Raw genomic sequence first — 27,959 nt, 5'->3', positions numbered from 1 at the left:
TGCGGCGGCCGTCGTCTCCCTCCGGTCTTGGCCCTAGGTTTTCGTCGAGTTCTGGGTGGATGGATGCTGCGAGTTGAATAAGGTGCGAGCTATTTATAAGCCGAGGAAGCCACCGGTCGAAGGGGAGGCCGAACCGCCTCGGATACGGGCTAGGCTGTCCGGCCCCATGGGCCTAGGCCGGCCGGCCTACCCTCTTTCGGGCTCGCCTCGGTCTCATCTTTCGCGTGTAGACTCCTCGCATCTTCTAGAGTTTATGTCCTTCACGATTGCACCACTTTGGACGTCGTTATCTTGGAGATATCTTCGGGGAAAGGATAGGATAGGGAATCCTTCCTTAAATCTTCATTTGCTTTTCTTAATCCCGAAGTATCTTGATCTCATCTTTGTGGGCTTGGTCCTTTGGGCGCTCTTGGAGGATGGATGTGCATGAATGGGCTTCGAATCAACATGGGCTTTGGTCCTCCCTTTGGGCTTTGGCCTTTGTCTTTCTCCGTGTTAGCGCTCGATCACGGGCCTCGTCGTTTCATGCTCCAAAATAGGCCAAAAACCTGCAAAAACGAAGTTCCTCCAAAATGTGAAAATGACCAATAATTAGGCCGGGGTTAGGACGGTTAGTGATTTTGATATTAAATTCATGCAATTATCAAGGATAAACAAGGGATAAAATGGGTACTTAAGGAGCGCCAACAACGGCCTTTATCTCCATGGCCATCTCCCTGGCCTTCCTCCCCTCACGCCGCCGCCGATCGGCTCCTTCACTGCTCGCTCCAGCTCCGCGGCCTCCACTAAGTTATCCTGCTTCCTGGCCATGGGCGTCGCCAGGGTGAATGTGTTCATGTGCTGCTCGGCATACAGCGGCCATGGTGCCAGCAGCATGTCGTGCCATAGGCTCTCGAGGGTGGAGTTCCACCCGCCGTGCGTGACAAAACCCCTCACGATGGTCTGGGCGAGGATGTCCCTCTCCAGCGCCCACGTCGGCCACACAGCCAGGCCTCTGTCCTTGGTCCTCTCAATGAATCAGTCGGGGAGCAGCTCGACGAGGTTCAAGTCCGTTGGGTGCCGCTCGACGGGCGCCAGTGTGCCGCGGCCGCGCAGCAGTGCAACACCCATAGGCAGCGATGGCCGCTGCGAGACTGGAGCTACTTGGTGGATTAGGAGCCGAAAAAATCAGCTCCGTGCATGATGAGGATTAGGCCTAATCTTCCGAGAGGTAAGGGTACGTTCGATTGGTGGAGATCTCAACGTTGACGATCCGGCTTCAAATCAGCAAGATTCGAACCCTGCAACCACTACTCCATTGGTTATCAACCAAGCACAACTTGATTGACCTCGCCAAGAAGGCTTTTCCTACAAGCGAAATCGAAGAACACAAGCAAGAAAGAGTAAACACGCAATCTGATAATTGCAAGTATGAATAAAGCGAATCACAAGAGGGTTCAAGAACTTGATTCCAAAGGACTAATCAACACAGTGGAGGAGATCAAGAACGGGGGCCCTGGATCAATGTATAAGGACTTGTCACCACAGATACAATGATGCAATGTCTGTTCCTCGAAGGAAAACACAAGACTAAATGAAACCCAATCATTCTAGGTGTTGGCTACTGAATTTATACCTAAAGGGACGTCCTAGGGTTTCTGGTGGTGGCCAAGGGGGCGTCCACCACTTGGGCCACTTGGCCCGCACGGTACATGGGACAACAGCCCAAAAGACAGCGGCGCAGTGCCCTAGCATATTCTGGATGTCACATTGGTTCGATGATTCCCGTTGACTCCTAATGAATTTGGGCCCCAATGCCATTGGAAGCTCCTTGAAATTATCTTTCCATCCATATAAAGAACGTCTGAAATAGACTCCGTATGCGACCTGGGCATCATTTTTGGTGTGGGCTGCTCCTGCACTCCCAGGTGGACTCGAACTTGAGTTGTTTTGGGCCTCCACCTTGGGGATTCGAACCAAATAAGCTTTGGGCCTTCTACTCAACTTGTAAAACCTTGTAGGTCTCCTTCATCTTCATGCCATTCACCATGTTTGGTCATATGCATATTTGTCATGTCCTCATTATCCTCCCCTTCTTGAAAGAAAAGCCGTCCTCAGTGCCAATTGTACTTGAGATTGATCCTGCAGGCTCCTTGATCGGAATGCATATGATCTTGGACAAGAAATTCAACTCTATCCTGCAAAAGATTAGTACTAACAAAAGCTAGCATAGAAATAGATGGCATATGAATATCAGTAGTATTAGATCCATTTAGTTGATTACAAACTTGTACAACAAAAGAAGAATCCATATTGCTACTAATGTAAACGTGTTGTATCATATATTGTCCATTGTTATTATATTTGCCAACATCATGATATGTATGTCGAGAAAACCATGGCAAATCAGCATATCCAAAAAGTTTCTCCTCCAAATAACTAAGATTACACAAAACATCAAGTTCAATGTAACCCAAAGTACTTAAAGAAGATAACAATTTTAGCTCATTCATACCACTATCAATATGATTAACATGTTTCAATTCAGCACAAGTGTGTGGTTCTGTGCTCTCATGTTCATGATCATGTAAGTCATCTTTATAACAAGGAATATCAAGCAAATCATCTTGTGACAAAGGTAAATGAAGCGATGGTTCCACTAATAGTTGCTCTATCATAGTATGATTGGTGGAAAATTTCAGCACATCTAGAGAACTCTCACCTTCCATGTGTGTAGCATCATGGGTATTACCTATGTCATTATTTTCAGCAGGAGTAATAGGTGCATTGTAATGTGATGGTTTTGAATTTGCACATGAGGTTGTGAGCTCCTCATTTTGTTTTGCATCATCCTTGTCCTCTTGTGTTTGTTCAGAATCTTGCAAAAGGTTATGGACAGCAGGAGATACAACAATACAATGATCCTCTAACTGAAACACCTCATCATAAGAGTTAACTATATGAGATGGACTAACAAAAGTTTCTCTCATAAGAATTTTCATATCATCCCAAGTTTGAGGTTTATCTAATGGACTTAAGCTCTCCCACCAAGTTAAAGCAGAAAGTCGCAAAACACTGGCTGCATTTTTTACCATCCTCCTTGGACACATAAAGCGGTTAGCAAATATGTTATCTATGGCAATCTCCTACTCCATGTACTCATCCGCACTTATACCATCATAGGTCGGTGGATATGAACAACCTGTCATTGTTAGAAGACAGCAAAAGACAACACAAAAGTATTATCCCTATCAACTAGCAACTACTGGGTGGTGGTGAAAGTGGAATGCAATATCTCAAGCAGCTTACCACCGTCTTGCAAGTGTTCTTACCAAAGCCAACAGGCAGCACAATCTGTTGTCAAGCTTGGGTGTAACAGTTGCAAGGTGAACCTATGCTGACAGAAGTAATATGTGGAGTTTTGGGAAGGCACAATATGGTAGCAAGGAATATCAAAATTTCAATTCAGAATTGCAAGACTGAAAAACAGTCCCAAGCTAGTCTATATCGCCGGCCTAAACTCGTCTCGGACCTAGTTCAAGCAAACAACAATATAGCACTGCACAGGGGCACAAAGGATGCAAGCACTTCTCAATTTCTTTCTTTCTTTCTTTTCTTTGTTCTCTCTTTTTTTATTTTGGTGCGGCTTTTTATTCTTCTTCTTTTTTTGCACCTTTGCCTTTTGCTTTTCTCTTTTGTCTATGAGTAAACAATGAAAACCAAATACAAGCGATTCAGACTGTCCTTCTCTCCAATAAATGTAGCAACCAAATCTGGTGGTGGAAAAAAATTCTTTTCTCTCTAACTTTATAACTTATGCTGTGTGCAAATCGAAAGCAAGAGTTGACACTAGACCACTAACAAAATCTAGATACGACAAACACAACGACACAATGAGGGACTAAAATTCAGCAAAGCAAACTGAACTGAAAAATTGTGGGGCACAAAAGGGGTTATAAGACAGTAGAAACTCGATGAACAAATATTTTTGTGGGCAGTTTTGTGGACTATAGGTGATGAACACGAATGAATCTAAAGGGAAAAACACGATAATACCTCACAGGCAACCTGGAATCTTGATACCACTTGATGAGGATTAGGCCCGATCTTCCGAGAGGTAAGGGTACGTTCGATTGCTGGAGATCTCGACGTTGATGATCCAGCTTCAAATCAGCAAGATTCAAACCCTACAACCACTACACCACTGCTCCGTTGGTTATCAACCAAACACAACTTGATTGACCTCGCCAAGAAGACTTTTCCTGCAGGCGAAATCGAAGAACACAAGCAAGAAAGGGTAAACACGCAATCTGATAATTGCAAGTATGAATAAAGCGAATCACAAGAGGGGTTCAAGAACTCAATTCCAAAGGACTAATCGACACAGTGGAGGTAATCAAGAACGGGGGCCCTGGATCAATGTATAAGGACTTGTCGCCATAGATACAACGATGCAATGTCTGTTCCTCGAAGGAAAACACAAGACTAAACAAAACCCAATCATTCTAGGTGGTGGCTACTGAATTTATACCCTAAGGGACATCCTAGAGTTTCTGGTGGTGGCCAAGGGGGCATCCACGACTTGGGCCACTTGGCCCGACACGGTACATGGGACAACAGCCCAAAAGACGGCAGCGCAGCGCCCTGGCAGATTCTGGACGTCACATTGTTTTGATGATTCCTGTTGACTCCTAATGAATTTGGGCCTGAAACCAGTGCCATTGGAAGCTCCTTAAAATTATCTTTCCATCCATATAAAGAACATCTGAAATGGACTCCGTATGCGACCTGGACGCCATTTTTGGTGTGTGCTGCTCCTAGACTCCCATGTGGACTCGAACTTGAGTTGTTTTGGGCCTCCACCTTGAGGATTCGAACTGAATAAGCTTTGGGTCTTCTACTCGACTTGGAAAAACCTTGTAGGTCTCCTTCATCTTCATGCCATTCACCATATTTGACCATATGCATACTTCCCATGTCCTCATCAGCGCAGCTCCTCTCCATCATGCAATTTGGTTAGACCAGTAGCCCTCGCCTAGAGCACTAGCAATGAGCAACCTCACCTGGATGACCCCTTCTGTTCACTGGCGGCGCTGCACTTGTATAGGCAAGGCTCTCGAGCTGCGGAGCCTTGTAGGACAGCGGGCTTCCGATGCGCCAGCAGGTTTCTCTAGTCATTGGGGTAGACGGCGGAGAAAAATTAAATAGCACCTAGGCCGCGACGGCGAGGCAGCAAGGCAGCATCACCGCTTGCAAGGACAGATCTCCAGTGCGGCGAGCGGTAGGAGTTCCTCCCATGCCGTGAGGCCGAGATTCCAGAACAGAGCCGGAGATCCCATCGCATAGCCACTCCACGGCGCCGCGTTGGACACTGGCGTGTCGAATGGGCCGCGGGACTAGGGGAGAAGACCATGGTGGCGGTGGCGAGCCGTGCGGCGAACGGGTTGTGCCGTGATTTCCGGGCGACGGCGAGGTTGGGGGCGTGGGGAGGTGGCATGTGTGTGGCAAGTGAGGCAGCGGCGTGCGCGTGGAGGACGAGGAGTCGGCGGCGTGCGGGGAGCGAGGAGGCGGCGGTGGAGTGCGCGCGACGACGAGCGCCATCGTGCGTGCAGCAAGCGGCTGTAGGGGAAGGAGGCCGTGGCGGCGTTCGGGCTGCGACGGAAGCCAATCCGAAATACGAGCTGCGGTCGTGGCACAGCCGAGGGGAAGGAAAAGGCACGTTGACCGGCTTGGGAACGGGTACGCACGCGTGTAGGCGAGCGTCGGGCCGAGTGAGAAAAAAATTAAGTTTTGGCAGAAACACACTCCAACTCGTAGTTTTTATGGATCTCCACCTCCTCCCACCTCCCTCGGTCCTGAAAGCGGGTTCGGCGTGAGGGGTACAGTGGGCCCAGTTTGGGTGAGAAAAGTTTTCAATTGTTTTCGATCTTTATAATATAATAATAGATACAACTTTCAATAATCTGGCTTATTTGCTTATGGTCTTATATTAACTTTTTGTCCTTGATTGAAAAACAATCCTACTTTGTCATTTTCAGGATGACAGGAAAACGACACTGATTAGCTAAGTTCTCTACAGCTTCGATTTTAGGCTCTATCTGTGTGCGTGCGACACGCACGTGCTATGGATCGGTACAACTGGTACAAAGGTGAGTGCTGCATCGCTGACCCTTTCCCTTAAAATTAAGAAATTTCTCTTACATGAACCTGTGAAAATCACATACTGGATATCCCTTCTCTGCGATAGCACCTGGCCTGGATAACCTGGGTATATTAGTCACCAGATATTTTACATATCAAAACTAAAATATATATAGCTCCTTAAAGGGCTACGGAGCAAACCACATAGTATATATAACAAGCTAAAGACTTAGCCTGACACACGGCACGATTTTCCCTTACCAAAAAGTATATCAATCAGCAAGAGTTATAGGGAAAGCATACCTCCAGTCTAGATAAAACTTAATTTATCAGTGCAGGAACTTTTTACTTACCTCTTTCACCTTCACCGTTTTGCATCTCTCGCATCCATCAAAGCTATACAAAAAATCAAGGGATCTGCGTGTGAGGTACATCTCGAATTCTAGATCCTTACCTTCTTCTACCTTGAAGAGCACAGGAGACCGGTGCTCATCTCCCTCTCAGCTAACTCCTCACAATCACCAAACTCAAATAGCAGACGTTCTCTCTCAAATCCAGCAGGCCATCTCCTTCCTCAGTCTCCTTAATGAAGCAAGCTAGCAGCTTGAGCTGTTCGAGAAATTACAGAAAATAGGTCTCAATTAGCAAACCTTTTGATATGACACAAGCCTTCCTGTATTTGAATTGGGCAAGCAAATTATTTCATTTTAAAAGTTTCTCTTTATGTCACTTCTTTTTCTTATTTTCTTTTCTTTTCCTCTCCTTGCAATTCTGAACTGACACATTTACCCCTATTCTTATCCTCTTTCACCGATTGAATCAGGCAAATGCCGACTGCGGACGCTGGCAGTCTCTTTCTTTCTCTCGCTCGTTCTTGGGTGAAGCTGCCATGGCCTGCATCTCCACCCGCAATGGTGTCTCTCCTGACCACCTCCCCCAGCTACACGCCGTTGCCTCTGTCCTTATCTGAAATGACCCGGGTTTCCGAAAGGAGAAGCCGAATCTCTGTATCGTCGTGATAGTCCCTAGATCAGTAGCTATCACATACAAAACTCATTTTAATTAGATATCACAGATATATAACGCTGAAATTCATTACATGGATTTAATTAATAAATAACTCGGAGAGTTGTGGTACGAAATCAGAGTACAAGCCCCTTGGGCTAAAGGAAAACAAACAGAAATCGGAAGCGGTAGCTAATCTTCTGGATATTCTTCGTCTTGATGTCTCCTCTCCACAGGCAGCTCAGAGTGTAGCTCGAGCCGTCCTTAGATTCAGCTTGATCCGCAAGTCAAATCCTGCATCTACCAGACTATCCCCAAGGACAGGATAGGTTCACGTCACCATCCGTATGCAAGCTTTAAGTGGATGCAATAAGGTATAAAAAGGTAGCCAAGGGTAGGCTGAGGTTTCCTATGCAAGCACAAGTATGTATATAAATCATCTGTCACTCTCCGACACGGGCCATACCGGCACCGGTCAAATCCCGGGGCGGTGCAGGAACTTCCTCTCCCTGCACCTCATCTGACTCCACAGGGGGAAGTGGACTAGAGGGAGGTAGAAATCGGGGTTTACTACTCTAGATGAAGTAACAGAAGAGTAGGAATGTACATGACCGAGTACGCGGATATACGTATAGTTTTCACTCTGTAGGGGTTGCGCACCTGTACCCACTCGCCCCATCGCCCGCCGATCCGTCGACCGACTGACTCCGAGGCACCGGTCTACTGAGAACGAGACTAACCGCTACGGCACCATCATGTCCCCCCAGGTTGGGATGCATCCCCTCGCAAGAGGTAGCCTTGGAGTTGTGTGGCCCCACCCCTTGACATTCGGAGTTTGTATAAGGCCCATGCTACTCCCGCATCAGGCCTCTCCCGCACAACCCAACTTCTAACAGGTCTGGTGACGTGCATAGCTAGCTCGGACCGGGTCCACCCACATAATGGATAAGTGGTGTACACGTTTACAAAGTCCGACAAATCATAGTTACCGCATATGTCCATAAGAGCCGGGGCAAGCACTCCTCACGCAGTCCTCCGCAGTGGTCCACCAAAGGCACCCATAATAGGTATTGCCTCTCCTTGGGCACCCATAACAGGTATTGCCCCTCCTTCTCTTCTCTTCCCGCACCCGCCACAGGTGCTCCCTAGAATGTGCCCAATACACATTCCCGGCTAGTAGCTTGCCCCCGCTAAAAGCCCTATCTCTGGCTCCTCACAAAATGGGTCTCAAGCATGCCAAGACTATCATATCATGGAATTTCCCATACCCATTCTCTCTCATAGTAGCCAAAGCATCCAAGAATCAATCAAGGTATAATAGGGATGCAAGGAATATGGTATATAAGTAGGCCATGCAGGCTTATCTCACACACACACAATGTAAGCAATAGCAATTCTAGCAAGCAATACCTAATAGGAATCCAAATCATAGATGGGCGTGAACCTAGTAACTCTTCGTAGTCCTCCGGAGTCTCGGGGGCTTCTCGTAGTCCGGGCCTTGCGGACATCGGCGTGGTGTGTTTGCGCGCGCGGGGGAGCTGGTGTTCCGGGTCCGCGGCGGCGATGGTCAGGACAAGGCGAGGCCGGGGCAACGGTGGGGCATGGCGCGAGCAAGGCTCGGACTTGCCGGGAGCTCAAGGTGGTGTGCGCACACGTGCGGGTCCTCGGACTTTCGAGGCCGCGCGCGGCCGTGCGGCCAAGTGGCCACAACGGCGCTAGGTGAAGGAGGTGGCGGGCTGCGGGTAACGACGGCGAAACAGCGTCGGGCTCCTGCAGGCGATCACACAAAGGGGTAGGGTGGTCCTAGGGTCTGCTCTACGGGCAGCTCATCGGCGCACAGGCCAGTGGCAACACAAGGGGGTGAGGAGCGGCGGAATGGCAGCCTACCTCTCGGATCGGGGAAGAAAGGAGCGGCGCCGAGACGATTCGAGGCCGTGGCGAGGCGTTGCAATGTAGGCAGAACCGTGACATTGACGGTGTCGTACGGGGCGTAGGCTTGATGATGGCGGCGGCGTCTTCCTCCTTCGCGCTCTCCTCTTCTCCTCCTCCTCTACTCCCGGCTCCCTTCCTTCGATTGGCGGCTGTGGTGGGGAGAAAACCCCAATTGGCTAGGGTTTCCTCCCTAGCGGCGGCTCCGGGTCTTATAGGCGGCGTCTAGGGTTGTGGCAGCCCCGAACGTCGAGGGGAACGGCCGTGATGTGATGGCCAGGGTGCCGTGCAACGTGGCGGCCATCAGGGGGCTCCTGGGCCAGGGTTTGGAGGCGCAGGTGGATTGCGGGTGCGCGCGCGCGCGGCGGCCGTGGGCAATAGCGGGGCAGGCGTGGCGTCAGCGGCCGGTGGAAGGCGTGGGCGACGCGGGTTGGATTGAGCCGGTGAGAGAGAGAGGGAGTGGTTGAGAGGTTAGGGGTAAAGTAGACATGTGGGGACCACCTGTCAGTGACTCCCGTGAAGAAAGGGGTACGGGAGCGGGCGGTGCACAGTGCTGGCCTGCGTGAGGTTTGGGCCGGTCAGGCAGTGGTGTGGTGGTAGAGCTGGGCCGTTCGTCGGGCCGCGACGCGGGCCAAGCTAGGCTGCGCTCTGGGGTGGGCGGGCGTCCACGCATATGGGCGTTCGCATGCGCGGGCTGGGCTGGAAAGGGGATATCGGGTTGGTTAGGTTAGGTGGGTTTAGCAGGCCGATTTGGTAGGTTGGGTTGGGGTTTTGGTTAGGGGATTAGGTCCAGGTTAGCAGGTTTTGGCCCAAGCTAGTTAGGGGTTTGTTAGCATTTGGTTTTAATTTTAATGTCCATATTCAAATTAAAACCCACACAATTCAAACAAAAATTTTCCAAATCAACCCAAACTTTAAACAGGGTAGATTCAAATAAACTCAAACTCTAAATATTTCACACTAGCACATCAATATCCTTAATTTAGTTCAAAGTTTTGATTTACTTAGGAATTTAGAGAGATAGAGATACTACTTAGGTGGTTTTACTACAGCATTACCACAAAAAATTTGAAACTCACATTTTTGGAGAATATAACATTCCGTAAAAATACGGGTGTTGACACAGATATGCGCCAACATACTCGAATGCGCTAGAACGCGCGACGATTGTCAAAACGATCAACACAGCGAAAACCCCGGGCGGACCGGTCTGACCGGTTTCGCCGACCAGTCTGACCGGTGCAGGCAGGGAAATCGCGAAGACCTAGAACAGCGAGCTCGGGAGGGACCCCGTCGGAACTCATGATCGTAGGGTTGCTCTGAGGTCGGCAGGTCACTCAGAACGTCTTCAAACGTCGCCGGGACGAAGGAAGAAAGCAATCTAGGGTTGGAAAAGGCTAGGGTTTGAGAGATAAAAGTAATGCGATTTTTTGTATTGATTCGATTGAGAATTACCTCAATCGGCCTTAGCCTTTATATTTATAGGCCGGGGAAGACGTACCCCTTTACGAGTAGGATTACATGAGGACTCTTTACAAAAACCCTAATTCTACTCGGACTGTACAGACTAGACCGGTCTGACCGGTCGGCCCGACCAGTCAGACCGGTCTGGTCTGTACAGGTGCCAAATTTGGCTGTCAACATATGCCCCCCTGCTTTTTGGTGAGTTTCACAAGCCAAAAAGCAAGAACTATCCTGATGTACATGTTTTACACAGAGTATACAAGTCTAAAAATAAAACTAAGGGCGATATCCAATACCGGCCGTCTTCGTCTTCACGCAGTTTGCCATACGCTAGGATAGAATTTCTTCAAGTATCTCCCATTGATAGCCCTGGGTAGACATTCACCTTGCACCGTCTCCACCATATACGAATTTCCGGAGATAACTTTGATAATCTTGTATGGACCCTCCCAACTTGGTGACCATTTGCCAAACTTGTTGCTTTCCATCCCAAGAGGCAAAATTGTCTTCCAAACCAGATCCCCAACCTGAAAAGATTTAAGTTTTACCTTTTTGTTGTAAGCTCTAGCCACTCGAAGCTTGTCTTTCTCAATCTCCTTCAACGCCTTCAAACGCTTGTCGGTCACCTCATCAATATTATCCATCATCAAATCATGGTAATCAACAGCGGAGAGGTCATTTTGCTTTGCCAACCTATATGCGTTCAGATTTACCTCAACGGGTAAAACGGCCTCTTGACCATACACAAGTTCAAAAGGAGTAACCTTAGTAGAACCATGTCTAGATATACGATGAGCCCACAACGCTTCGGATAACACTTCATACCACCTCTTACGATTTTCTTCTATCTTCTTCTTGATAAGTTTGATCAAAATCTTATTACTAGACTCGGCCTGCCCATTGGCCTGAGCATAGTATGGAGATGAATTGAGCAACTTAATCTTATAAGATTCGGCAAAAGCACGCACCTCTTTTGATATAAATGAAGGACCTTGATCCATTGTCAAAGATTCTGGAATGCCAAATCTATGAATAATATGCTCAGTAATAAACTCAATTACCTCCCTATGTGTCATATGCTTCAAAGGAACTGCTTCGGTCCACTTAGTAAAATAATCTGTAGCAACTAACACGAAGCGATACCCCTTTGAAGATGGAGGATTAATTTGTCCAATAAAATCCAACCCCCAACCTCGGAAACGGCCATGGTTTAATAATAGGATACATCAATGCAGTAGGCACCAATTGCAAATCACCAAATCGCTGACATTCTTCACACCCTTTATAGTATCTAAAACAATTGGATAACATGGTGGGCCAATAGAAACAAGCTCTTCTGAGTAACCACTTCATCTTGGGAGCCGATTGATGAGTACCACAAATACCTTCATGAACCTCACCCATAGCAACCCGAGCCTGATCCGAGTCTAAACATTTGAGGAGCAAATCTTCAGCAGTTCGACGATAAAGTTCATCGTCAATTAAAACATACTTGAAAGCCAAACGCCGAATATTTCTCTCTGCGCCACGACCAGGATCTCTCAAATACGACATAAGAGGAACCCTCCACTCCTGGGCTTCGGCCGAGACAATTGAATCATCTTTTTTGGCCGAATTAGAACTAGCAGCTGCATCACCGGTCAGACCGGTCTCTGGACTGGTCTGACCGGTCTGGGCGGTCATACCGGTTTCGCTGACCGGTCGGACCGGTTTCGCTGACCGGTCGGAACGGTGCGTCCAGAACCAGACACTCGGCTTTCGTTTGCATCAGCTTGCGAATGTTGAAATATTTTTTCGTAACACTATAGCCAGATGCTTGTTGAGCCAGAGTATTTGTCTTTACATTCTCTTCCCTTGGAATATGTTTGATAATAAATTCATCGAAAGAAGAAATAATATCAAGGCATTTATCAAGATATGCATTTAGGGAACCATTATAACACTGGTATACCTTAGATACTTGCTGCACCACTAGAAGAGAATCTCCAAAGGCTTCAACATGCTTCACGCCCATGGATTGTAAGAATTCCAAGCCAAATAGAAGAGCCTCATAGTCAACTTGGTTATTTGTGCACTCTTCTTCCAATCGGTTTGAAAATTCAAAAACAGCACCATTCGGAGAAATAAGAACAGCACCAATCCCTTGACCATCATCACAAACCGATCCATCAAAGTACAACTTCCATGGTGTGCAAGTAATATAGCCGACTTCTAAATCATGCTTGTCATTAATCCGATGCTCAACAATAAAATCCGCTACAATTTGGCCTCTCATAGATTTTAAAGGTTCACAAGCTAAATCATACTCAACCAAAGCATAAGCCCACTTACCGATTCTACCACTCAAAATCGGTCTTTGTAACATATGTTTGATCACATCGGTTTGACATACTACTATGCAAGTACTAGATAATAGATAATGTATCAATTTGGTACAAGCATAATAAAGAGACAAACATAACTTCTCAATAAATGTATACCTCGTCTCCACATCAACAAGTCGTCGGCTTAAATATGTAATAATATATTTCTTCCCTTCGGTCTCTTGAGTCAAAACAGCCCCAATAACCTTGTCTTCAGCAGCCACATAAAGTCTGAAAGGTACTCCTCTCCTAGGTGCCTTGAGTACGGGTGGTGAAGACAAATAAATCTTGATCTTCTCAAATGCTTCTTGCTGTTTTGCCCCCCAAGTAAATTCGGTTTCATCTTTTAACCGAAGAATAGGAGTAAAAGAATCAATCTTCCCGGACAAGTTAGATGTAAATCTTCTCAAGAAATTTACCTTGCCCAAGAACTTCTGTAAATCCTTCTTGCATGTAGGGGCTTCAACCTTCTTCATGGCTTCAACTCTCTTAGGATCAATCTCTATTCCCTTCTCATGAATAATGAAGCCAAGAAACTTTCCAGCCGATACACCAAAAGCATATTTGAGTGGATTCATCTTTAAACCATACCGGCGCATCCTTTCAAGAGCAATTCTTAAATCGACTAAATGATGATCTAAACCGGCCGATTTAATGACAATATCATCAATATACACTTCCAAGATGACACCAATCAAATCATGGAAGATTAAATTCATATCTCTTTGATAAGTAGCACCCGCATTTTTCAAACCAAAAGTTATAACCACCCACTCAAACAAGCCGACAAATACCGGTCATCTAAAGGTCGTTTTAGATATATCTTCTTCGGCCATAAATATCTGATTGTAACCGGTGTTACCATCAAGAAAACTAATAACACGATGTCCGGAAGCCTCATTGATCAACATATCAGCTATAGGCATAGGATATTCATCCTTGGGAGTAGCTTTATTAAGATCTCTAAAATCAATGCACACTCTAATTTTCCCTGAATCTTTCTTCTCAACGGGTACAATATTAGAGATCCCATCAGCATAACGACAAGACCGAATAAATCCAGCATCAAGTAAATGATTAATTTCAGTTTTAATTCGGTCATAAATAATGGGATTGAAATGCCTAACCGGTTGTTTATAAGGTCTAAAACCGGCTTTAATTGGTAAACGATGCTCAATAAGATCACGACTCAAACCAGGCATTTCATGATACTCTCAAGCAAAACAATCAACATATTCCTTCAATAAATTAACAAAATCGGCTTTATATTCAGCCGATAAATTTTTGTTTACAAAAGTCGGCCTAGGAATAGTTCCATCACCAATGTCTACCTCTTCTAAAGGATCAGCCGATGTAAACCCTTGGCCCAACTTATCTAGATCACCAGAATCTTCAATGGCTTCACACATATCGTTCGTACGCGCCCGATATTGATCTAGCCTCTGCTGTAGCCATTCTGCGTTGGACCGGTCTGACCGGTCGGGGTGTCCGGTCTGACCCGTCGGCCCTGTGCGCCGAACTGGACAGGACCGGTCTGACCGGTCGGCACGGGCGGTCTGACCGTTTGCTTCTGGAGCTTCTGTTGTACTCATCTGATTTACATTAAATAATTTAGCCGATTATCCATCGGCTTTAGTACAGCAGAGACAAAACCATCCTTAGTGCAACTGATCAAATCATAATCGGACAGATCCACGCCCGATAAACACTTGACATTGTCGTGCGCACTAATAGAATCCGAATCGGCTAAAGCAACAAAGGATGAAGTGTCCCCATGGACAATCTCAACCTCATCGCCGATCCACTAAACAAGAAACTGATGCAAGGTAGAAGGAACGCACTAATTTGCATGAATCCAATCCCTCCCAAGAATCAAACTGTAGTTACCTTGCAATTCTGAGATAGGGCTGGAAAAAAAGCTCGCAGCTCGAAGCTCGGCTCGGGCTCGGTGCGGCTCGGCTCGGCTCGGAGCCGGCTCGCGAGCTGAGGCCAAACCAAGCAACCAGCCCACATTGCCAGCGGCCAGCCCACCAAAGCTACATTCTGTTATGAACTTTATGCCTTTTTCCTTGTTGTTACATTCATGAACTTAATTAGTGGGGCTAAGAGAACCTTGCTGTTAAGACTTAAAGAACATTGTTGTTTGCCTTATTCTAGCCTTTGTCGTTTGCATTTTTCCTACAAAAACTGCTCTGTAATGCAATGGGCTGTTATGGCTCGCGAGCCGGCTCGAGCCAGCTCGCGAGCCGATAACGTGCCGAGCCGAGCCTCTTCTATGGGCTCGTGAAATTACCGAGCCGAGCCAGGCTCGGCTCGCTGCACGACCGAGCCGAAGCGAGCCGAGCCGAGCCTGGCTCGGCTCGGCTCATTTCCAGCCCTATTCTGAGACGAAGAAAGCTGTAGCAAGCGTCTTACTCCCAATGGTGAGCTCCATGGAAGCAACTCCTTTAGTGCTAAGACACTCGTTCCCTCCAACGCCGCTGACTGTCATGTTCGTCTTGATCAAGTCTTCGTCTTGGCCGCCGAGCTTCTTGTACAATGAGTAGTGCATAAGATTTACAATGGCCCCACCATCCACTAGCATGCGAGTCACCGACTTTCCGTTGATGTGTCCCCTCATGTAAAGAGCCTTGAGGCTTCTAGAACACAGCTTCACGGGGACCAAACTGAAGATGAGCCATGTCTTCCTCCGGAACCACTAAGTAATCCGAAGACAAGTGCACCACGTTAATCTCCAAATTGGTGTGCTCCGGAGACGCTTCATAATCCACCAATTCCTCGTCTTCGGCTGTCGGAGGAACTGCTGGGGCTTCGTCAATAGAAGAAACCGAAACGGGCGGCGCCGATTCGGCAGCTGGCTCTGCAGAAGGCTCAACCGGTCTGACCGGTTGGTCAGAGCGGTCTGACCGGTCTGTCTGACCGGTCTAATTGGTCGGCTGCAGTGGTCCGACCGGTCTGGCTGGCTGATCAGCTGTCTTGGCCTTCCAAACCTTACTCTGAGGGAACATGGGCCTGAATCTATTGAAATCCTCATCCCTCTTCTTCTCTTTCTCCTGCTCCTTCTTTTCTTTGTTGCGAAGGCGCTGCAATTTCCTCTTTTGTGTATGAGTTAAACCCGAAGGGCACTACCTAGGCTGATGGTACTTGTCCGCCGCGCTCTTGCTACTACCGGCTTCATGATCATTGGCCATGACTGGCTTTTGCGAAGGAACGTCAACCGATGTATCTATATCCATAGATTTCTTGCCCGTATCCTTTATGGGCACCTTGATTTCACCGATTTGAACCACAACATCGGCTTTAAGCTTCTCTGGGTCGGCCACAAGCTTCTGCTCCCCTTTCTTCTCCTTGACGCGATACTCGAACCTTGGAACAGGAGCTTGGCCCGGCCTCTGATGAGACCGGTCTGACCGGTCGGAGGTGACCGGTCCGACCGGTGCAGACTGCTGCACTTGACCAGATTGACGTGGTCCCAATCGGTCATGTACTGGTACTCTGGAGCTTTCCCCCTGATAATGTGGAGGATACGGCATCGGAAAACACTGCATCCATATCTCTTCATGCTCCCACACCGGATTTGTTGCATTTGACGCCGGTGGCATCCATGGCATGGTAGCATACATCTTCTGAGGAGGATACAATGTGACAACATCACCTCTGCGCCTGCTGAACTCCTTCCTCGGGGACGCTGGACGATCTTGGCTCGGTGGTGATCGCGGTCTCTTTTTTAGCGGCCGATCATTTTGAACGGCCTTTGTGTACTTGTTCAACAACTGGTTGAAGGTGGGCTTCTTATTAGTAGCTCTTCCCTACACCTTCACCTCATTGGTCTTGCAAGTACCCACTTCCGGACGTTTTGGCTTGAAAGTCCGGGGATGGTCACCAGGGCGGTCAGGCCGGCTGGAAGAACCGGTCTGACCGGTCGGAGACACCGGTCGGACCGGTTGTGCCTGATCAGTAGACCAATTTTTTGGTGAAGAACTTCCTTGCCCCCCAGTCTGGGATTTCTGAAAATGATCTTCAAAGTATCCTTGCCATCATCAGTCTTCTCTTTGATAACTTCCCGGGCAAGGATCTTGTCACTTGTATTCATCGGTCTTGGATCACCGATGACAACATGCTTCCCCTTAGCTCCTTCGGCTTGCTCTGGTCGAATGAGCACCTTTGGATTGTTCAATTCTAGCGTATGAACAGGGAAAGGAGCTTTGTCAATTTGCATCTCAGAAAGTACCAATCGTCCTTCATTAATGGCCGATTGTACCTGTCGACGAAAAACATTACAATCAGTAGTAGCATGAGATGTAGAGTTATGCCACTTACAATATGCATGTCGTTTAAGTTCGTCGGGAGATGGAATAGCATGTGACAATCGGATGTTACCATTCTTAAGCAATTCATCAAAAATCCGATCACACTTAGAAACATCAAAAGTAAATTTCAGCTCCTCTTGCCGATTCTTTTGAATCGGCTTGATAGACGGAACCGAACCGGGTTTGGCCTTTGATGGCCAAACAAATTCAGCGGCATATACTTCCTTACTATCATCGTCCGATGTAACACCCTAATTTTAAATTTCAGTATTTATTAATAAATTAATTGGCTTTATTTAATTTTCTAAGGTTTATTGTGTTTAGTTGGCATTTAATCTAATTTTTATTCCTTAATTAATTAAAATTTATCATAGGTTTAAATTTTTGTTGCATTCATGCTGGTGCATAATTTTATTTGAGTGTGGTTTGGATTCAAATTCAAATTTGAATTCAAACTTTGTTTGAATTAGGTTTTGAATTGAGAGAGTAAATAGAAAATAGAAAGGAAAATAGAAAACAAACCCAAACCCAACTTCCCAGCCCAAACCCACCTCCCTCCCCGCGGCCCAACCTTCTGCGCGGGCCCAGCATCTCTCCCGAGCCCAGCCCGGTCCGCCTCCTCCTCTCTCTCCCTTTCACCCGGCCGGCCCAGCCCGCGTAGCGCTCCCCTCCGCTTCGGCCCGCATCGCGCCACGCGCTCAGCCCGCACCCCGCCTCACCCCGCTCGGCCGGTAGCTCGCGTCGCCCCGCTGCCACCTGGACCCCACCCCGCCAGCGACCCATCGCGTCACCCTCCCTGACCGAGCGGGCCCGCTTGGCAGGCCCGTCTTCCCCGCCGAGCTGCTGCTCCGCTTTGCTCGCTTCACCCCTGCGCCGTGGACCAAGCCGTGGCCCACCCTAGCCCTGCAGACCCACCAGGCAGCGCCCTCCGCTTCTAGAAGCCGCCCGAGATCGGGATCCCGCCGGGCAGTTGCGTGATCTGCGCGATCCGCAATTCGGCAACCCAATCCCGCCGAGATCACCGGAGCGCCTGCCATCGTCCCGCGCCGAGGTTTACGGCCTCCTCCTTTATTTGGCCCGTGAGCCTTCCCCACACCCTACTCTCCCTCTACCTGCGTATCCAGAGCCAGAGCACGCTGATTCGTACCCCTGCTTTGCGCCGCCCGGAGGTGAGGTAGCTCCTCCGCCGCGATTTCTCGTCGCCGATGCGGATCGACCCCAGCTGACCCTGGATTTTGCCTCGTAGGGACACCGCACGCCCTCACGTGAAGCCCAGGAACCCGGGGAAGTCCTGCACTGTCCGGACCGCGAAGCTCCGCCCGCAACCCGCCGCCGGACTCGGCGCCATCGACCCTGAGCGCCGCCCCAACCTGTCCCAAGCCCCGGTGAGCATCACCCCGTTGCCCGCTATCTTTTGCGCTAAGCTGATTAGGCCGCGTGCCACCCTAGCTGCTGCCACGATGTGCTCCGGCGCTACGCCGCCGCGCACGCCATGGCTCCGCCGTGGCGGATGCCCCGCACCGCTGCACGAACTCGCGCTGGCCTTGCCCAGACTTATGTCAGCTTTGCATGCGCACTAGCACCCTTTTGGCGCCCAAATCTGAACCCAGCACAGCACGAAGGCCGCACGCCGGCGGTGTCCGCCGTGCAACTTCCGCCCGTCCATCGAATGCACCCCCACAGGCCTTCCCGAGCCCAGCTGAATGCCCAGGTGCTTCACGCGTGCCGTGTAGGTACTTCCAGACCCCAGCCCCGCTCGAATCCGTCCCGGGAAGGCCGAGTTCGGTCTTCTCCGGCGCAGCGCCGCCGCGGGAGCAGAGCTCCGGCGAGCTCCGCCGCCGCCCGCGCGCCCTTCTGTTCTCAGCCATCGGATCCAAAAGCGATGGCCACGATTAGATCAACCCCCATTCAGATCCAGGCCGCCAGATCGCGATCCAACGGCCAATATCCTAGGATACCGTTTCGTTGTGGCAATTTTGTTAAAGAACCCCCCAGTTCTCCCAGAATCAACCCGCAGTCCACCTATTTTGAAAAATAATCGCAGATAGGCCCAAAACTTTGCAAGAACACCCCTGAGCTTCCTAGAATTTGAACCCGCCGTCCAGGCTTAGTCCTTTTGCGTGTTAGCCCCTGGATCTTTTCAGTAATTACGTTTTAGCCCTCGGTTTTAGCAGAAAAGCCCCTGGAACTTCAGTTTTATTACAAATAAGCCCCTAGAACTTGTTTTTAGCCCAGAAAATGCGTTTTAGCTCCGTTTTTAGCGTTCTTTATATCCACGCGATCGTTGTAACGCGTAGAATAGTTTTAGACTAGTTTAATGTGCTGTTTTTTATGTATTGCTGTACTGTTTCTTAGCTTTTTGTTAGTGTTTGCTTGTATGCTTATTGTTATGCTTTGTTTTGGCCATGTGTTCGTGAGTAGACGCTGATCCATCTGAGGAGCCTCAGTACCAGTACCCGGAGCAGCCGTCTTCCGAGCACTTTGAGCAGCAGCAGGAGCAGTACGAGGAAGGCAAGTATAACATGAACAACCCATCACTTTTAAATACATTTTCATACTGCATTTTAATACTGTATGCCTATAAGGACATTCCTAGCCACTTTATATCCTTTATATCTACCTTTGGGTTGCATTTCGGTTAGTTGTGCTAGGTTGCTGCGCTACAACACACTTTGGTCCTTTATAATTAATTTGATTAATGGTTTACTTGAACTTAATTTTGAGAGTGGCACTCTGTGTGGCTTGAGTGGCTCACGTCTCGTTAAAAGATGTTTTTGTAGAAACATGGTTTAGGGGGCCAGCACGGTGCTTACTGCCTGGTTGGCCACTCTCCATAAGGACCGGTTCATAGAGCGACAACCTGGGACAACAGCGCTACCACAAGGCTAGAATGGGATAGACTTGGCGTAATAACTAGATCTTTTGGTTTGGAGTAACTTACCTGCGGGGCAAGAGTAGTAAGCTTCAATGGTCCCTGCTCCTCCGGCTTGGTCTGTGCTTGGATTGCGCTCCTGTGCTTGTACCCCCGGAGGTGGGCCCCATCGTCGCCGACCTATCTCTCGCGGTTACGCCTTACCAACGAGATTCTTGCTAAAGGCCTCGTAGTGAGTCGCTGGCCATCTCACCTAAGGAAGTGTGATGAACAACTGGCGTAGCTCACGACTTGTGGGTAAAGATGTGCAACCTCTGCAGAGTGTAAAACTGGTATACTAGCCGTGCTCACGGTTATGAGCGGCCCAGATCCTCCTTTTGATTAGTGAAGTTATCTCCTTCCGACGAGGGAGGTGCTTCTCGGGGTTACCTTGGTGGCTTGGTTTTGGTTTGGTTCTCAGTAGTAGTATAATTAATTCTGATTAATTACTATGTAACTGGGTTAATGGTAATTCATCAACTCGTAGTAAATAGCTTTAATAAAACTTTGCCAACACTTAAAAGCTAATGCAGTTGAGTCAGCCAGCCTAGAGCCTCATAGTTTGTGTTATACTTGTTGAGTACAAGTTGTGTACTCACTCTTGCCTCTTCTCTACTTTTTTTCCTCTTGGTTACGCTACTGCTGCTCAGTTCCTGCCGACACGAGGGAGTTCGTCCAGCGCTACCAGGACTACGAGGACTTCTAGGTGCTTCGTCTCCCAGTCGACGTCCCTGTGGCGCCCTGCTTCAGCTTCGGAGAGCTTTATTCGTATTTTGTACTTCGCTTCCGCTGTATCAGACATTTTGTCATTATTGTAATAATTAACATTCGTATTTCGATTTAATATGTCTTATTCGTGATATGTGCTGTGATATACTGTTCATTCTGTTGTATATACGTGTGACTTGATCCTGGCACGTATATGATTGCTCGGTTTATGTTCTTTTATAAACCGGGTGTTACATCCGAACTATCCGAATCATGATCAAGAACATGTGTGTTGGACCGATGAGGCTTGAAAGTATCTTTAGAATTTTTGTACTTAAATTCGGTGCCAATAGCTCGCATTTGCAAATGATTAATCGTAATATAATCAAAACCTTCAAGTTTCTCCTTCAAATAAGAACGCAAGCCATTAAACGCTAAATCCGCCAAATCCTTCTCCGAAAGAGATGAATTAAAGCACCGATTTTTTTAAAGCTTTAAATCTTTGGAAGTAATCCAAAACCGATTCATCGAGAGTTTTGTTTAATCGACGTCAAATCTAACAATCGAATTTCGGCTTCCCCACTATAGAAGTGATCATGAAATTTGCGCTCTAATTGATTCCAATTTAAAATAGATCCTGGCGCAAGCGAGGAAAACCAAGAGAAAGCGGTTCCAGTCAAAGACAAAGAAAACAAGCAAACCCACAAAGCATCATTAAGACCTGCTTCTCCCAATTGCAAGACATATTGGCTAACATGCTCCCAAGTCGTGCGAGAATCCTCACCATTGAATTTGACAAACTTGGGAACGCGCCAACCAGCAGGATATGAAATAAAATCAAACTCAGGAGGATATGGCTTTTGATATAAACGCGACCCACCCATATCAATCCCGAGTTTAGAATTGAGTACACCGGCCAAATCTTCTTTAAATCTATTAAAATCGGCCTGAGAAGCACCATTGGCCGAAGTATACGAAGAGGATGAAACACGTTGAATGGTAGGACTGGAGTAAGCCACGTTAGTGTTAGGAATCGGTCCTCGATGAGGTCCAAATCCCTGCTGTGACGTAACATGGGGCCCTGTATACATCACCATCTCATTAGTTCGGCTAGGGACGGCCGAACTAGGATTGGACGTGTGCGGCACAGAGGGCACTGGCTGCTGTCCCGTCAGACCGGTCTGACCGATCACGTAACCGGTCTGACCGCCAGCACCGGTCTGACCGGTCGAGGAGACCGGTGGGACCGGTGCCGCATGGACAGTAGATGGCGACAGAGTTTGCCCAGGGAACGAGTTCGGCGTCATCCCATAGAATTGATCTTGGGTAAAAGACGTGCCAACCAAATCTGCTTCTGTGAATTGAGCGCCACTCTCGACAGTTTTACCCTTTTTAAGCGCTGCAATTTCATCATTAAGCCCAGCAAGAGTCTCTCCCGCAGCTACTTGCGCAGTAGATATTTTCGAATCTACCATGAGAGAGAATTGTTTAACTAATTCAGAGGGATCATTAGGAAGTACCTCGACCTTGTCTTAGTTTAACTTGAACGATGGCATCACGAACTCCCCGACCCTCTTGAATAGGCCTCCTCGCTCCTTCGTGAATCCGTGAAGAAACTGCTCCTTCAGGTGCTCTTCAGTGATGAGGTAGGCCTTGCGCTCCTCTTCAGTGAGCTCCTCCATGGTTGCCTTGATGACATTGTCGTTGTGGATTTCACCATGAGTACCCATCTTCTCGGAGAATCTAGATCAGATCGGTTTTAAAACCAGATTAATCTGATTCCCCAGCGGAGTCGCCAAAAAGTGTGTTGACACAGATTTGCGCCAACACACTTGAATGCGCTAGAACGCGCGACGATCATCAAAACAATCAACACAGCGAAAACCCTGGGCGGACCGGTCTGACCGGTTTCGCCGACCGGTCTGACCGGTGCAGGCAGGGAAATCGCGAAAACCTAGAACAGCGAGCTCGGGAGGGACCCCGTCGGAGCTCGTGATCGTAGGGTTGCTCTGAGGTCGGCAGGCCACTCATAACGTCTTCAAATGTCACCGGGACGAAGGAAGAAAGCAATCTAGGGTTGGAAAAGGCTAGGGTTTGAGAGATAAAAGTAATGCGATTTTTTGTATTGATTCGATTGGGAATTACCTCAATCGGCCTTAGCCTTTATATTTATAGGTCGGGGAAGACGTACCCCTTCACGAGTAGGATTATATGAGGACTCTTTACAAAAACCCTAATTCTACTCGGACTGTACAGACCAGACCGGTCTGACCGGTCGGCCCGACGGTCAGACCGGTCGGCCCGACCGGTCAGACCGGTCGACCTGAGCAGGTGCCAAATTTGGCTGTCAACAACGGGATGTTACATTATCTCAATACATGCCGCCGGCCAATGTCGCCTCCATCTCGGGCTCCTTGCGCGGCCATGATCGGCCTACTGCTCCAGCTTCACCTTGTTGGCCAGCAAGGGTTCCCTTGCCACCGCAGGAGAGCCAAAACGAGCAAATCGAGAACCTTGGCATGCCGACCTCATGATCCGCCCATCCTCGTGGCCGCTCCACACCACGCCGCGGCCGGGATCCACCTCGAGGCAGAGCGCCGGCGGCGTCCTGCGCGACTCCCAGAAGGGCGCGGACGCCCTAGCGCTGCTGGGTCGGCTGCGCGCAGAAGGCATCCGCGAGGTCCCACGCCCTGACCCCGGCCTCGCCCGGGGCTCACAGGTGGGGGCCGCCGCCGCAGGGCGTGTGGTCGCGACAGCAGGCGAGCGCACAGAGCGCCGCGCGGGCCTGCGACTGCCTGGGCGGGCGTGGCTCGAGCGGGGGTGAGCGGTCGGCGCGCACCGTGGCGTGCGTGGGTGGGCGTTTTGCACGGGAGGCCGGGGCGGCGGCGAACTCCGAGAGGGAGCCCGCATGGTGCAGCCCCGAGGGTGGGTGCCAGACGGCGGCGGTGGAGCGGGAGGGCGCGGCGGGTTAGGCGGGGAGGGAGTAGCTAGGGTGGAGGAGATGCGGCGGCTGCGGCTGCGGCTATGGGTGGTGCGTAGGTTTTTTTTACCAACCGGAACGACGAAACTGCCGCCCTCCGGTTCTGGTAAACCGGTCTGATTTGACCGAAAACCAGTAAAAACCGGTCAAATTCAAATTTCAAACTCTAGATGGCAGTTTAATCGGTTTCCACCGGTTAGCCGATCGGTTTGACCGGTAAACCGGTCCGGTTTGAGTGGGAACCGGGAGTTGAACAAAAAACCGATGGAAAACTCACTTTATTTCAAAATTTGAATGTTTGTATAACATGTTTTAGTCTGAATGAACCCTCCAACCCTCTTTTGTACTACTTTTACATTAATACAATGTATAACATGTTTTACATTGCATTTGTATACTTTTGTATGTACACTTTTTTTTAACTTCAAATGCCCGCAAAGTATACTAAATGAACGAATATTTGAAAAAATTTGACACCATTAGATTCGTCGCAACTTGAAGTATTTTTAGGAATTTTTTGGGATTTTTTTTTATTTTTTTGAATTCAAATTTGAATTTTAAATTAGGGCCGGTTTGAAACCAGCCGGTACCGGAACCGGTCCGGACCGGTTTGACCGGTTACCGCGGTTTCCGGTTCCGGTACCGGTTACTTGCTGTTGTAATGGTGGTTAAATAATATATTATTTTTAATTAAACCATGATTAAATTATTCTGAGAATAAAATTATTGGCGTCCACTGCAAAATGAAAATCTATGGTCAAACAATACATTCCGACGTGAATATACTCTTTATTATGACATGACGTTAGCAAGTACATTGTCGTGTAACGTTTGGACTGTGAATGCTCCAATTTATCAAGTTCTTGCAATAAATTAAGCATTTTCTAAGCTGTTGGATCAATTTGCACCCAGCTGTCAAGTTATTGTACTAAATTGAGCATTTTACAAATTGTTGGACTAATTTGCACCCACCAGCCAAGTTGTTGTTTAGTGGGTGCAATTTATTCAATAAAAAATTCAGAATTAATAAAGAGATTCCTATTCTAATTGGAATGAAACTTAAAAAGAAGCTTATACTATACAAAATACATCATTATTCTATAATATTCAAATTAAAATCCCAAATATAAATACTGCCACCTAGCTCTATGTATCACGATCGTCTTCACTAGCACATGTGTCTTATGTGGTTAAAGTACGTACTTGTTGTGTGTACATATTTGCTATGAATATAAAATTATTTTCTTATGAAAATCTTGTCTATTCAGGGTTATTTAGGATAGGTGCGTGGCGTAGCTTTACTAGTATTTATGTCAATATCACTCAAAAAAGTATTTACGATAACATAAAAATGGGGTCAGTAGAATTTTAGGATCTCGTAAATCAGAGTGTCAGCAAACCCATTTTCTTTTGGCCCTTTCTCCACAGAACCTTCGTAAATCAGAGAAGACTTTCTAGCATCTCTTCATTTCTTCGTGGGAAAAAGTCTAGATAACCCCCTCAAATATGAAGGGTGGAACACTTAACCCCCCCAAGTATGAAACCAGGTATTCTACACCCTAAAGTAGATGAAACCAGTTAAAATCCCCCTCAAGGCTGTTTTCCCATCCAGTTTTGCCCTGCTGGCGCGCCATGCTGGACAGAAGTCCACGCTGGCCCCTTGTGCAGTGTTGCCCCCTCCACGTTGCCCCCCTTGGCCCACTTGTCAGGTAATATTGGGCCTCCTCTATAGGCGGCAGCGTCTCGACCCCTCCGCGCATTAATTGACGGCACGCCTCCTCGCTCCTTCCGCTCGGCTCTCCCTCCGGCATTCGGCGAAGCGGAAGGCGGCTCCATGATCGCGAGGACGTCAGGCTCCTTCGATTGATGCACGAGGCCAAGGTGAGTCCCTGCAACTCCTTCGTGTAGGCTATTCCCCTAATCTAGTGCTTATTTCGAAGGTAGTGGGGTTTTCCATTGGGGTTTTCGAGCGGGTCTTGGTAAGTCTGCAATCAGTGATGAATCGGAGTGATTTCAAGTTTTAATAGGCAAAGGTGATGGTTTTGGTCAGTTTAATCGAGCATGAGGTGGTAGGGCTCAATCTGTAGAAGGATGTCGATGGGTTTTCAGTTGGGGTTTTCAAGTTAGGATTTTCAAGGATTGGAATTTCTTTGATTATAACATAGCCTTACATGTGTATTTTGTTGTTGTTAGGAATGGATAATCTCAATTTTGTTGCGGTCAAATTTCATTTTGGTGGGGAATTTATCTTGGGTCGCAGAAAATTGCAGTATGCCAGAGGCCTGGAAGGCCCAAAACTCAGAGAACAAGGGAGCCGGATGAAGCACCAAAGAGAACAAAAATGTCCAGGAAAGGCATCAAAATGAAGTGCAGTTTGTGTCACAAAACAACACACAATGCAAGAATATGTTCTCTTAATCCTGAGGCTGGAAAGAAGAAGAATGCCTACATCAAAAGAGCTACTACTAGGAAGAGGAAAGCAAATGAGGCAGGAACATCAAACATAGAGGTAATTAACCTTGTTCATTCAACTTTTATTTGCAGGGAGCAATGGATAATCCACTTCTTGTTTGCAGGGAGCAATGGGCACATAACAAAGTACCACCTTTGAAGCTTGGCAAACTAGCAGCACTCAAGGATGGCAAAGCAACAACACTCAAAAAACTGCTACTTCAGTTGTTCACAATACACAGAGCACTCCACGGACAAGTGCTCAGCCAGCCCATAACCAGCCAGCAAGGAAGAGGACAACACGACACAACACTTCTAGGCTGCAATACCTTCTATTTGGAGACAACTGATGAACTGCTTCTGCGTTCCATCAGCCTTTTGATTAGGAAGATGATTTACTGCTTTTGTTTGTCACAATGAATCAGTGATTTTGTTTGTAAATATTAGTGCTGAACCAAACTACTAGCAGTGCCTCATGTAGTGCCTGGTGAACATGTTTGTTTGTTAATATGTCTGGTGAACCATGTTAGGCTGCTGAACATGTATGGCTGGTAGTTGAGTAGCACAAGTCATGAATGTGCTTCATGGTCATGATTTTGGTTGCAGATTAAATATGTGTTCATCCGTTCATGCTTTCTCACAAGCATTAAATTGCATTCCATTACCATTAGTCAGTTCACAAAGCACAACAAAAAGACCTTACATCAGTTTAGCATGACTCACATTGCACTAAACATCAGGCCAAAACACACGCCACATAGAAAACCTGCACCAACCCAAACCCAGCTAAATGAGCTACAACTACTTCCAGATCTGAACATGGTGGCTATGGCTGCCAATGTAGCATCCTTGTCCTCCAACTCTTTAATCTTTGCCTTCATGCCAGCCTCCATAACTTCATTGCTCCTCTGCAGCTTTTCATTCATCTGCTTTAGCTGAGCATTCTCCCTCCTCAAGTTGCAAACCGCATCACTAGTGCCTTGCTGATTGAGTTGCTTCAGTTGGGCATTCTCATTCCTTAGGTTCCAAACTGCATCACGAAGATCCAAAAGCAAGTTCTTCAAAAATGGCGTGTGCTCCCCATCAATCCATACATAGAAACCGCAATCGTTGATTGTCTGCATTTGCACGACCAAAACTTAGGTTTTCACAAAAGAAATCCACTCGAACAGAACGAATCCTCGAGAAAACTCCAACAATTTTTGACTCACCCGTGCGGCAATGCATCTGAAATACCTGTGCCCCGGATTATCATCGCTCCATGAGATCCAACGCGGCGCTTTCCTGTCGCATCTGCAGAAAACCGTCGGCTCATAAGCAAGAGGGCCCTCTTGGTACAGCACGGGTGCGCGCATCCCTCCCATGCCTCTGCGGCCGCTGGCACCCGACGCAGACGAACGGAAACTGGACTCCGCCAGGGCCACGAGCTTTCCCTCCCCTTCTCACTCCTCTCCTCTCCTCCTGAACTCTGCTCCTCCTTCACTTCCTTCTACTTTTGGCGCCATTTAACATGTTCTGGAGGGAAAGGGAGGGAGAGCCCGGAAAAGCCCCCTCTTTTCCCGCCCTGACAGCTAGGCAAGGGGCCAGTGTGGACTTCTGTCCAGCATGGCGCGCTAGCAGGGCAAAACCGGATGGGAAAATGGACTTAAGAGGGATTTTAACCGGTTTCATCTTAGTTTAGGGTGTAGAATACCTGTTATATACTTGGAGGGTTAAGT

General features: G+C 48.0%; 2 protein-coding genes across 2 annotated transcripts; both read right to left on the bottom strand.

Moving 5' to 3' along the window:
• Nucleotides 1-696: 696 nt before the first annotated feature.
• Nucleotides 697-22,540, bottom strand: LOC120654028 (putative UDP-glucose flavonoid 3-O-glucosyltransferase 3). Its single transcript, XM_039931642.1, has 2 exons — nucleotides 22,353-22,540; nucleotides 697-994 (listed from the first exon to the last, which is right to left on the bottom strand). Exons 1-2 carry the CDS (start codon nucleotides 22,538-22,540, stop codon nucleotides 697-699), a joined length of 486 nt encoding a protein of 161 aa, XP_039787576.1.
• Nucleotides 22,541-26,874: 4,334 nt separating this feature from the next.
• LOC120700086 lies at nucleotides 26,875-27,867 on the bottom strand. The gene is made up of 2 exons (XM_039984251.1): nucleotides 27,453-27,867; nucleotides 26,875-27,359 (listed from the first exon to the last, which is right to left on the bottom strand). The coding sequence occupies exons 1-2, from the start codon at nucleotides 27,603-27,605 to the stop codon at nucleotides 26,961-26,963; spliced, it is 552 nt and encodes a 183-aa protein (XP_039840185.1). The 5' UTR covers nucleotides 27,606-27,867; the 3' UTR covers nucleotides 26,875-26,960.
• Nucleotides 27,868-27,959: the final 92 nt, after the last annotated feature.

This window comes from Panicum virgatum, chromosome 1K, assembly GCF_016808335.1.
Source record: "Panicum virgatum strain AP13 chromosome 1K, P.virgatum_v5, whole genome shotgun sequence".
NCBI lineage: Eukaryota > Viridiplantae > Streptophyta > Magnoliopsida > Poales > Poaceae > Panicum > Panicum virgatum.
The sequence above is the reverse complement of the archived record's forward strand: the minus strand, read 5'-3'. Positions and strand labels throughout refer to the sequence as shown.